The sequence below is a fragment of the Manis pentadactyla genome, chromosome 14, assembly GCF_030020395.1.
Source record: "Manis pentadactyla isolate mManPen7 chromosome 14, mManPen7.hap1, whole genome shotgun sequence".
Lineage (NCBI taxonomy): Eukaryota > Metazoa > Chordata > Mammalia > Pholidota > Manidae > Manis > Manis pentadactyla.
Window position 1 is genome coordinate 6,030,202 of NC_080032.1, and position 10,085 is coordinate 6,040,286.

At 53.5% G+C, this 10,085-nt stretch overlaps 1 gene segment (V, D, J or C); it reads right to left on the reverse strand.

Moving 5' to 3' along the window:
• Positions 1 to 1,835: 1,835 nt before the first annotated feature.
• LOC130680831 (immunoglobulin lambda variable 1-40-like) lies at positions 1,836 to 2,369 on the reverse strand. The segment is given in 2 exon segments: positions 1,836 to 2,173; positions 2,283 to 2,369. Coding segments are annotated over 2 exon segments (369 nt in total).
• Between the last annotated feature and the right edge of the window lie 7,716 nt (positions 2,370 to 10,085).

The following is a 10,085-nucleotide window of genomic DNA, read 5'->3' on the forward strand; positions in this document are numbered from 1 at the left end:
CCAACATTTGTTGTTGTTTGTCTTTTGGATGGCAGCCATCCTTACTGGTGTGAGGTGATACCTCATTGTAGTTTTAATTTGCATTTCTCTGATAATTAGCGATGTGGAGCATCTTTTCATGTGTCTGTTGGCCATCTGTATTTCTTTTTTGGAGAACCGTCTGTTCAGTTCCTTTGCCCATTTTTTAATTGGGTTATTTGTTTTTTGTTTGTTGAGGCATATGAGCTCTTTATATATTCTGGACGTCAAGCCTTTATCGGATGTGTCATTTTCAAAGATATTCTCCCATACTGTCGGGTTCCCTTTTGTTCTATTGATGGTGTCTTTTGCTGTACAGAAGCTTTTCAGCTTAATATAGTCCCACTTGTTCATTTTTGCTGTTGTTTTCCTTGCCCGGGGAGATATGTTCAAGAAGAGGTCACTCATGTTTATGTCTAAGAGGTTTGTGCCTATGTTTTCTTCCAAGAGTTTAATGGTTTCATGACTTACATTCAGGTCTTTGATCCATTTTGAGTTTACTTTTGTATATGGGGTTAGACGATGGTCCAGTTTCATTCTCCTACATGTAGCTGTCCAGTTTTGCCAGCACCATCTGTTGAAGAGACTGTCATTTCGCCATTGTATGTCCATGGCTCCTTTATCAAATATTAATTGACCATATATGTCTGAGTTAATGTCTGGATTGTCTAGTCTGTTCCATTGGTCTGTGGCTCTGTTCTTGTGCCAGTACCAAATTCTGTTGCAGGTTTTTACATAAGACAATATGTTTAAATTCCAATGTTTTCAAAACATTTTATATAACATCAAATAAATGTATAGAAAACCACCCAAACATGATCAGCAGTAACCACTTATTCCACGGCAATCACCCTCGTGACTACCAGTTAGGTCGCTCCCTCTCTCAGTGACACTCATTAGTCTCCCTTGTACATGTGACTGCCAGTCCCATACTGAATTGTCCCTATGGTGGTGTCTTTCCAGACATTTCATTGTGTGATGTTTGTCACTTCATCCAGAAAGAATCATGAGAATAGTACTATTTACTCTATTATATAAAACATGACACGTTGATGTTACTGCTTTGCAATGTGTAAGTTTACCGTCTTAGGTCCCATTATCACCCTAGTTACATTTCATATGGAAGTGTTATTTTTAATGAAAAATCATTATGCTGCTTTGAACTGCACACCCACCCCTATTTCTTACACCAGGGAGTCTACATTTTGATTTTCCACCGAGCTCCACAGAGTTCCCACTCAGCCCTGCAAATATTAAAAAGTCCCCAGTCCTTCCCCAGGATGACTCTAGTGAGGTGACCCAGAGTAGGGGCTAGCAGAGGGGCCTTGTGTCAGCCTCACAGAAGCCTCGGGTTAACCCCAGCAGCTGAGAGAGGTCATGCCCTGCTGGACCCCAACCTTCTGAGGTGCCCAGGCAGCCAGGGGATCAATCACTGTCCCTACGTGTGTAATGTGATCATAAGAGATGAGGATTTGGAGCCCCTTTCTGGAATCTATTGGTCCCAGGACACACACTGGACACCTGATGTGCCCTGACTGAGACACACCTGGATTCTGTGTCCCTGATTCTGCCCTGAAACATCATGGCCTCTGACCTCAGTGCAGCCTGGCCCTGGGCCCAGGAATTGCTGTTTGGTTTGAGAAAATCGCACAGTGTGTTCCTGCCAAACAGGCAGGGGTGGCACATCTAGGAGGGTGTGGGAAGACATTCTAGACTGTTCCCTGTGTGGATATTAAACCCCAGTTTAAGGATGAAGACAAGAGGCAGTGGACTTGGCGAGGGATGGGGCTGCACGGGGCCAGCCCAGTGCTGGGGAACAGTGGGTTTTTGTCTCACTTCCCCACAGGCCTGAAGCACTGTGTGATCTGTAGATTGCTGTCCCATGCTGAGCAGTAATAGTCGGCCTCGTCCTCAGCCTGCAGCCCAGTGATGGTCAGGGAGCCGGAGCTGCCAGACTTGGAGCCAGAGAATCGGTCCGGGACCCCCGAGGCTCTGTTACTATTATCATAGATGAGGAGTCTCGGGGCCGATCCTGTGAGCTGTTGGTACCAGTGCACGTAACTACCAGGGATGTTGGAGCAGGGGATGGTGACCCTCTGACCTGGGGACCCCGACACTGAGGGCGGCTGAGTCAGCCCAGACTGGGCCCAGGACCCTGCAAGTGGGAGAGACACAGAGAAGGTGATGCTGGGGTCAGGGTACAAGAGGAGGAGGCAGGGCCCCCGTGTCCCCCCAGACCCATCCCTGTCTCCTTGTCCTGTCACCTGTGCACTGAGCCAGGAGCGTGAGGAGCAGAGGGGCCCAGGCCATGGTGGAGTCTCCCCGAGTCCTGTCTTCTGTGGCCCCGACTCTGGAGCAGAGCTGCCGCCAGCCTCCCCCTTCCCCTCTTGATGCTCTGAGAGGGGGCGGGGCCGCTCATGCAAATGAGGCCCCCCAGGACCCTGACCCTCCCTGGGCCCCTGTGCCTGAGGAGCTCAGGGGGAGGCGGGGCGGGGCTGTGTGGGGCCCCTGGGAGGGCAGGTCACAGCTGGGAGGCCTGAGCAGAGGGCACAGGAGTGCCAGGTGGCAGGGCCCAGCTCTACCCTCCCAGACCCCTCAGGAAGGGCCCCGAGCGCCCCCTGGTGTCCAGGCCCAGACACACCACGTGGTCATGGTGCCCAGAGACCAGCAGAGACAGCCCCTCCCCCGCCGCTCTGGCCACTGCCCCTGCATCAGGCCCCGGCCAGGTGTCCCTAAGTGGCCTCCCATCACCTCAGGTCTGACTTCATGTTCCACTCAGATTCCTCAGGGTGAGTCTGTCCCTCAGGACTGACGTGTTGTCTGTCCTATAAACTCCTCTCAGATTTAGGGTCAAGTCCAGCCCTGACAAATTGGTTTCTTTACAGCATTTCTCTTCAGAGCAAAATGGCAAACATGCCAAGAGTTTGAGGACTGAATGAGGTAAAACTCCGAGCCTCTTTGAGCTGTACCTGGCCCCAGGTATGCCCGACACCTGGTGGCCCTGAGGACTGACCATCCCAAAGGGAGCGTTAGGAAAACATGATCCACAGCCAGGAGGGCTTTCTGGGGGTTGCGTACAAACCAGGTAAATTCTTATGATTTTATTTGATGAATTGGCCAATATCATTATATTGCAAATAGATCATATTAAACAAGAAACAGGAAAACATTTGTCATTTGTATCAAAATTTTTGAAATATATTTTTTTATATGACTAGAAAATTTCTGGAATTTTAAGCACCAGATGCTGAACTGACTAGTCTGGGGAGCCTTTTGGTGGAGAGCAGAGCCTGGGTTTGTGGGACGTGCTCTGCGTGTGAGTGTGTTATAATGGGGGTATCGTTGTGAGATTTTAAATGGGCAAGAGAAAATCAGGACTGAGCGATTTTCATACACCTTGGAGTGAACCTCACACAGTCATGACTCATGAAGATGGCGCCTGTGCTTAGGCCCCGAGCCCTCACCTCCCCATGCACGACACCCCTTCCCCTGGTTCACAACTGAGGGCTCAGGTGTGTGCAAATTGCCAGTCCCTCTGTGTGCCCGGACTCCCCCCAGGGCCCACGTCCTCACACAGCGTCTCCAACATTAGTGCCTCGTCCCGGGGACACATGCTGCTTGGCCAGCTCTGGGCACGGGCTTGGAGCCTGAGCTAGATTCGGTGCTGCGGACCGTCCCTGCTGGGATGGTCCCCGTGCCCTCAGCAGGGGGAGAGCTGGGAAATCTGAATTCCCTTCTTTCAACAATTATATTTACATACATACATATATGTATACACACACACACACACACACACACATACAGATTATTATATATAATTATAATGTAGACTATTTTATATGTAATTTCTATGCTATATTTATCTCCAAAGGTTGTGATGTTATCAGATCTGGATCAATAGGCAGAGCTTCAGGTTTATGGGTGTTTTTTATTTGTGTGTTTTCCTGAGACTTCATACACATTGAATGAGAAATGGGAAGGAGAGTTCTTCGGAATGAGAGGCTGCCTCCAGGTTAAATGAATGTATATGAAATGTAACCCTTGAAAGCAGTCAGAATGCGGGACTCTGAGTAGCCCAGGGTTTTGACCCGGTGGTCGTCTGTGAGCCACTCTGGGAAGCATCTGGGTCCCGGTGGCACAGTGAGCCTGGCACAGTGAGCCTCAGCCTTGACCTCGGCCTGGAGCCCAGAGGCGGCAGGAACCCTACCCTGGCCGAGGCAGCTTTGGACCATGAGAAGCGGCTGGGACCCCGGAGCCCTGGTGCTTTTCTGAGCCTGTGTGACAGTACAGGAGAGAGCTGGGAGGACCTGCAGGCTCGGCCCCCATGTCTGCCATGCACCCACACAGGAGGCACCGCCCCAGGGTGCAGGTGAGCATGGTGTCCAGTCCTGGGGGTGCACAGAGGGAGGGCAGCTGGGTCAGCACGGCTGGGTGAGGGAACTGCAGAGACTGGCACGGTGTTGAGCATTTAGGCTGTGACGTCTCGGTCTCCGGGGCTGACAGTGTGTGGGCTGCTCCCCAGGTCTCCGTGGCTGTCCCTGCGTGTGCGGGGAGAGAGGAGGAGGGGGAAGATAGGCGTCCAGGCCATGCTGCGGACCACCCATGGGCCCACAGTGGGCTGGGCTGCCCCAGGCTCAGTTCATCCTCCTTTCTGCCCCCAGGGAAAACAAGGGTCTGTTCAGGGAAATCCACCCCCTTCCTGACTGTCTCAGAACATCACGTGATCACTGATTTGGGAGCCTCCGAGGGGACAGAGGACCGAGGAGGGTGAGGGCTGGGCTGCCTGAGTGGGACCCCAGGACGGGCTGGAGGAGACGGCTGTGGGAACATCCACAGGACGTGCCAGGAGCCTCTGCCAGGCCCTGAGGTCACCAGGCTGCTGGGTCTCACCAGGGAGCAGGGGCGGCTCAGCCTCTGCCCAGTGCTGAAACCAGCCGGGCTCCCCTGTCCATGGACTCAGCGCACGTCCACGTCGTCCCCTGCTGGCCATGTGTCCATCTGCAGGGTCCTCTGAGTTCGAGTTCAGTGCCCACAAGTTTGTCACCAGGATTGCACAGTGACTGGCTGTCTACTGGAAATGACTGCACTCACCTGCAGTTGAAGAGATGTTAATATGCTGTCGGTGATTTTATAGGCTTGCAATGCAGGGCAGATTGTTGCCGAGTAATAGATAGCATCGTGGATGTGAGGCTCTACAAACACCTGAATGTCTCTTTAGGCGCCTGGGACACGGAGGGAGCCGAGTTGGCAGGACGAGTAACAGCCTTTTCCATGTGGAATCACAAAAGAAAAATAAAAGTAGGGTGTGGTGGTGCTCCAGCCTGTGGTGGTCGCAGATGGCCAGCCATGGAGAGGACCTCCTCCCTGGGATGGGGACGGGTGCAGGGAGCAGGGCTGCCGAACGGAAGCATGCTGGTAGGAAGGAGGCTTAGGAGGAAGAGCAGGAGGGGGTGATGCCCCAGAGTTCAAAGGCAGAAGCCCCAGCGCGCTGACCAGAAGGAGCTCTGGGGTGAGGAAGGGTGACACACACGTTAAGATCACAGTTCGAACAAAAGGCAATGGTGTAGGTATTGGTGCAATAGAATAGGGAGTCTTGGGTGTTTCTTCTGTTCATGAAATAGTGGGACATCTGCGACCCCGTGAGAAATACTTCATTCCAAGGTCTGTAGGGGTCAGCGATGACCTGGCCGGAGACTGTGATGTGACCGTGGCGCTGTGGGTGGTCACGAGAATTCCTAATGCGGGTGTGGACATCCAGTAGTGACACACACTTGGGACAGAACCCTGGGCACATCCCCGTGTGCACAGCAGGGTCGCACCTGCTCGTCCCTCCATCCTTCTGACTTCCGCACTTCCTCAGTTCTCTGTCTACACGGCGACATCCAGGAAACTTAGAGAAACAAGGAGTCAAGGTAATTTCCCTAACTTCACTGTTTATCTTTAATTTTTATAAGGAATAGACTCTGTCCAGGCACCACATCATCATCATAGTGCTCAGTGGGTGTCAGAACGTTGTCCTCACAGCAGCCGAGTCAGGGTCCCCGGGAAGCGCGGCCCACAGCCTGGATCTGTGTTGTGCCACAGATCTGGGAGACGAGAGCCTCTTTGAGGTGAAGGCAGAGATTCCAGGAAAGGGGAGGCAAGGTGGGCTGGACATGCCCGTCACAGGACGGGAGCAGCCGATGTGACTGGGACTCTCCCCACAGGCTGACCCCGGGCCTCGGGAGAATCCAGCATGCGGTGTCACACGGCCACTGGGCTATGTGTGGCAAGTGGGCGGGAATCAATCAGTATGTGTCCCAGGGGCCCAGAGCGACGGGCGTCTGTGAAGTCTCACCGCTGTCCCTGCATCCTCAGGACTCCAGCCAGGGCCCCTGCGCTGCACGGGGAGGCAGGGCTGCAGGCTCCCTCTCATCTCCCTCAGCCCTGGATGGGCGGGGGGCACCCACTCTGCTCACTGCTGCCCCCTCCTCCTCTTGGTGTTTGTCATGGGGGACAGGGCTGGGGGTCCCTGGGAGCTCAGGGCCCTGGGGTACATGCGGCTGGCTAGGGACCCAGACTCGGGCGGTGGCCAAGTTCCCAGCGGCGATCCTCCATGCCCCCCAGGGACAGCCACAGCGCCCCCTGCTGCCCAGCCCAACACCTCCCGGTCTGAGAGGAGGGGCCAGGGCCCCGGAGCTGAGCGCCCCCTGCCTCCACCACGGGCCGGTGACCTGCCCACTCCTCACAGAGGAAGGGCCACCCTGGGCCATGCTCACCCGTTGTCCCCAGGCTCGCTCCTGCTGTGGTCCTATCTCATTGGCCACAGCAGGAGAGCAGGTGATGGGGACAAGAGTTTATCATCAGCCACAGAAAAGGATCCCTCAGTTGGCCGGCCTCACACCCACCTCACTCTGCCACCCCCTGCAGGGACACCAGTGGTCCCAGGGTCACTGCATCTTGCTGTCCACTCTCCACGGGGGTGACTGATGTTCTTCCCACAAATTCATAAATTACGTCATTGTTATATATTCAACAGTGTTTCCTGCTCTGAGTCTGTCATGAATTTCCTGCAGGGCCCCTGGTTACTGCGTCCCAGCTACAACTGCCCACCCACAGAATCGCGTATCTGAATGAATCCCCTGTGCCAGGGAACAGTCAGTTACCCCGGTACTGTCACCCCAGAGCAATTCCACGTCCTGAATGAGGACCCGCTGCCACCTAGAGATGAAAGGTCAGGAGGTCCTTGAGCGACGGTGCCGCCTTCTCCAGGGTCGGGACCAGGTCAGGGCTGCAGAGTCTCAGCAATGGGCATCGCTGGCTGGGGTCGTCACCCGATGCTGGCTGTGGGCACCTAGAATGCGGGCCTCGCGAGAGCCCAGGCAGCACAGCAGAGGGGTTGGGCTCACGTCCCGGAGACCTGGAGCCTGGTGTGAGCAGTGGGCCTGTCCCCCATGTGTGACAGTGAGGAGCAGCATCATCCGTAACCCAGCAAATGTCCTGAGCTCAGGGAGGCATCTGAGGCCCCAGAGAAGCAGCTGGCAGCCCAGAGCCGGGATCCTAGTGAGACTGCGTGGGGTCTCAGAGGCGGCTGGGGCAGCAGAGCCTGGGGCCAGGAGCAGGGCCGTGCAGGGGGCGGGCAGGGGGCCACCTGGGTGCCCGGGGCACTGACGCTGGGCGTCTGCTTCCCTTCCCATCCCACCCAGCAGCTCAGAATGTTAGTAGGTGTCTGTGAATCTGTTTGCCTTTGAAGAACATTAAGAAAGGAGATATTTTCATTGACTGCTGGAGACGGACCAAGGTGAGAGCACGCTGCCGTTCAGTGAAGGAGGGACGGCGGGAGCCACCGCCTGGCCTGGCGCTGCTCACAGGCAGGCACATGGCAGAGATGGGCAGACGGGGGACGGGAGGGCAGGTTCGTATCTCGCTTCCCCGCGGAACGCGAGTGCTTTGCGGCCGGGTTTAGCTCTGAGACCCTGACGATCGGCCTCCCCATCAGGGTGCAGCCTGGGGTGGGCAGGGGGTCGTGTAGAAGCAGCAGGGACCCCAGAACCCGGTTCCTCCCGAGCCGACTCTCGGAAGCTACTGGGGAGGGCACGCTGGCTCCTCGTGCCAACAGGGATGATTTTGCCTTCGACCTTCTCACACTGGCTGTAAACCTAAAACACCTCATGAAAATAGTCTATGAAAAACAAGAAAATACATGTGGTCATATCGTAAGAGAAAAACAATCCAGAGACATTTAGACATCTGTCAATTAGAAGAAAAATTTAAACAGGAAGCCATGAGCAACATATACCATCATAATAAAAGTAACAATAAATGAAGAATGTACTAAGAAAATAGTAGAGTTCAGTTCCACATTGAAATTATATTTTATAACGACAGAATAAAGGAAACACTCCCTGTGTATAGAACTGGGTAATGCGCACATATGGAATACTTGAGACAAGACTTGAGAAGTGGAAAAGTTGTAAATGTTAAGTTGTGTAAAAATCATTAAAATGCATACTTTCCTAAGATTTCAAATCTTGGTTTCTTCAAGGGAAAAAAATGAATAAACAGCCTCTTTTCCTTAGAAAAACTAAAAAACACTGTAAGGAAAAATTCGACAAAGAGGCCTGCAGTACAGTCAGCTTTACGAGGAACATCAACACACTCCCAGGGATCAGAGACTCCCGGGCTTGTCGCTTCACATACATGTGTTTTTCAAAACATGTGAAATGTGGAAAACAAAAATTACAGACCAATATTATGTAATATTGCTGTAAATGTTCTCCACTAAATAGTAACAAAGAGATTCCACAAGCAGATTGATGAATTACCATGTGAGATTTTTTCCAGGTATACAAGCTGGGTTCCAACAGGTAAACCTTTGATATAACACAGCATGTTAACTGATCACCACATAAAATTATATTATCTTAAAGGATCTTGAAAGAGCCTTTGATCAAATGGAAAACAAATTCCTAACAAAAAATGCAAAATGAAAACAGATACATTGATAATATGGAAACGCACACTGTCCCCTGAACCCCAAACAGATAGAACAGTCCCGCAGCCAGACCCTCAGCTAACAGGGTGGGGGAAGAAGACATTTCCACCAAAATCAGGAAGCCACAGATGTGATCTTTAAGTCCATCATTATTCCACCTCATTTCCCAGTGTTCGATGACACAGTTAAACAAGAGAAAACCAATGACTGTATTGTAGCATTGATGAGACAGACGAGCAGTCACTCCATAGGCCCAAATGCGTGACGCGGCCTTAGATGCTCTGCTGCTGGTGCAGCAGTGAGGGAAGAAATCAATCCAATGAGCAAAGAGAACATTCAAATGAATGACTAACGGGACGGTGACACCCCTCTGGAAGCTTCTAGAACTGGTAAATGAACGAGCATTTGATGGAGGATTCCTTAGTCAGAGCACAGGTGTGCAGTGGCCTCAGCTGGACTCCACCACAGCCCCTGAGCTCCAGGGCAGACGCTGTGCCCCCAGCTGATGGAGGACGGACGCTGTCTCCCCTGCGACGTCTGCCCAGGATGGGCTGCTGTGAGTGACGCTGAGGACAGAGGGGACAGGAGGAGCCCTCACTGCCAGGCAGGCCCTGGGAATGACCTGGGCCCCTGGAGGTGACAGGAGCCACGGGCTGAGACAGAGCAGGAGCTGCTGGGCACCCCTCCCGGCGGGTGAGGAAGGGGTGCTGGGCTCCTCCCAGGGCTGGAGCTCTGTGCGCCCCGACCCAGCTGTCACAAGCCTGGACACACCCTGCACAACCCTGATGAGTCCTGGTGCTGACACAGTGGAGCCTGTGGCCCTGCTCCTGCCCTGACCCGTCATGGCCTCTGTCCCCAGGGCAGCCTCCCCTGGACCCAGTAAGTTCTGCTCAATTGGGGAAAATCACACAGTGTGTCATTACCGAGGGCACATTGTGGGGGCACAATATGGATGCACAGAGATGTTCTAGACAAAGGTCTGTTGGTGGGTGGGCGGGGTAGTGTCTGGACCCAGTTCACACCACAAACCCCATGAGGTGGCTGACGCGGCATTGACGGGGCTGCGTGCAAGGTTTTGGTCCCCCTTCCCCAC